The sequence below is a fragment of the Galeopterus variegatus genome, unplaced genomic scaffold, assembly GCF_000696425.1.
Source record: "Galeopterus variegatus unplaced genomic scaffold, G_variegatus-3.0.2 Scaffold621, whole genome shotgun sequence".
Lineage (NCBI taxonomy): Eukaryota > Metazoa > Chordata > Mammalia > Dermoptera > Cynocephalidae > Galeopterus > Galeopterus variegatus.
In genome coordinates, this window is record NW_007726732.1 from 1 (window position 1) to 1,245 (window position 1,245).

The window sequence follows — 1,245 nt, forward strand, 5'->3', positions numbered from 1 at the left end:
GAAAGGAGGGGGGAAAAACAGTACAGCCAAGAGAGGAGGGAGGAAGGGGATTGGTGCAGGAGCAGGTAGACATTTGCAACCCTCCTTTCCTGCTTCCCTCCTGAAAGTTCTTCAGAAATTGGTAATTATTCTATCTGTCTATTTTGTAAAAATGGGGGGTTGCTCCATCACTGCATCATGGAGCGCAAACTTATGGAACTTATTCCTCAAAAAGTAGGACAAGCTGTAAATATATACCTAGCTTGGGTTTAGTTAAGCCCCTAAATGACTGATCCCTATGGATCAGAAGAAAGAGTCAAAGATATCTGGCATTCCTTCCCAGCGAGCCAAGAGCATTAGATAGACTATACTGACCACTTTGCTCAGGCTACAGGACATTGCTCAGAAAAGCCTGAGAACTCAATTGGGGCATGGGAAGTTGTTCTGGCCAGAAATGTCTTTTCTAATCACATGTTTTTGACTTGCCACTCTAGCCCTAATAGGCAGCCATTCGTTCTCTTTGGTAATCACTCCACACGAGAAAACTTGAATGCTGGCAACTTTAACTTTCCCTCTGAAGGGCACCTGGTACGCAGCACTGGTCCTGGTGGGAGCTTTGCCAAACACTTGGTGAGTGGCTGGACTGCCTGGTACTTGATTAGTTTTTATTATCAAATAGGAGGGGTTGGGAGTTGAAGAAAAGGAAACTTTTTCAGTTAGTGTGTTGGTTAAACCCTGAACTTGAAGTTGTTTTAGAATGAAAAGAAATAATAGGAAACTGACTGTATTTTTATATAAGTAGTAGGTATAATTTGAAAACGTCATATTCAATTTTCAGATATTTGAAGGAAAAAGATTAAAAACTTACATTCACAACCCACTGTTTAAGTTGTCAGAGTAATACCATTAGTAGAATAAAAATTTCAAATTAATTTGAAAATAGACAGCCAGAGAATCAGTGAGCTTGAAGATAGGTCAATAGAAACTTCCCAAACTGAAATGTAAAGAGAAAAAAGAAAAGAAAAAAAAAACCTAGAAGAGAACATACGCAAATTGTGGGACAGTTTCAAAGGGTGTAACATACATGTAATGGGAATACCTGAAGAAGAAGAAAGAAAGAAACAGAAGAAATATTTGAAGTAATAATGGCCAAGAATTTTCCAAAATTAATGACAGACACAAAACCACAGATCCAAGAAGCTCATAGAACACCAAGCAGGATAAATACCAAAATCAACACATTGGCCCTTCATATTCAAACTTCAG

The 1,245-nt window shown here is 38.6% G+C and overlaps 1 protein-coding gene across 1 annotated transcript in view; it reads left to right on the forward strand.

The window, feature by feature from the left end:
• The first annotated feature begins 23 nt into the window (after positions 1-23).
• The window catches only part of LOC103588823 (chromosome unknown open reading frame, human C20orf194), a 107,436-nt gene continuing 106,214 nt past the window's right edge, over positions 24-1,245 (forward strand). The window contains exon 1 of the mRNA XM_008570626.1: positions 24-609. Within this exon, the coding sequence (XP_008568848.1) occupies positions 451-609 (159 nt within the window). The 5' untranslated portion in view covers positions 24-450. The remainder of the gene's footprint in view (positions 610-1,245) is intronic.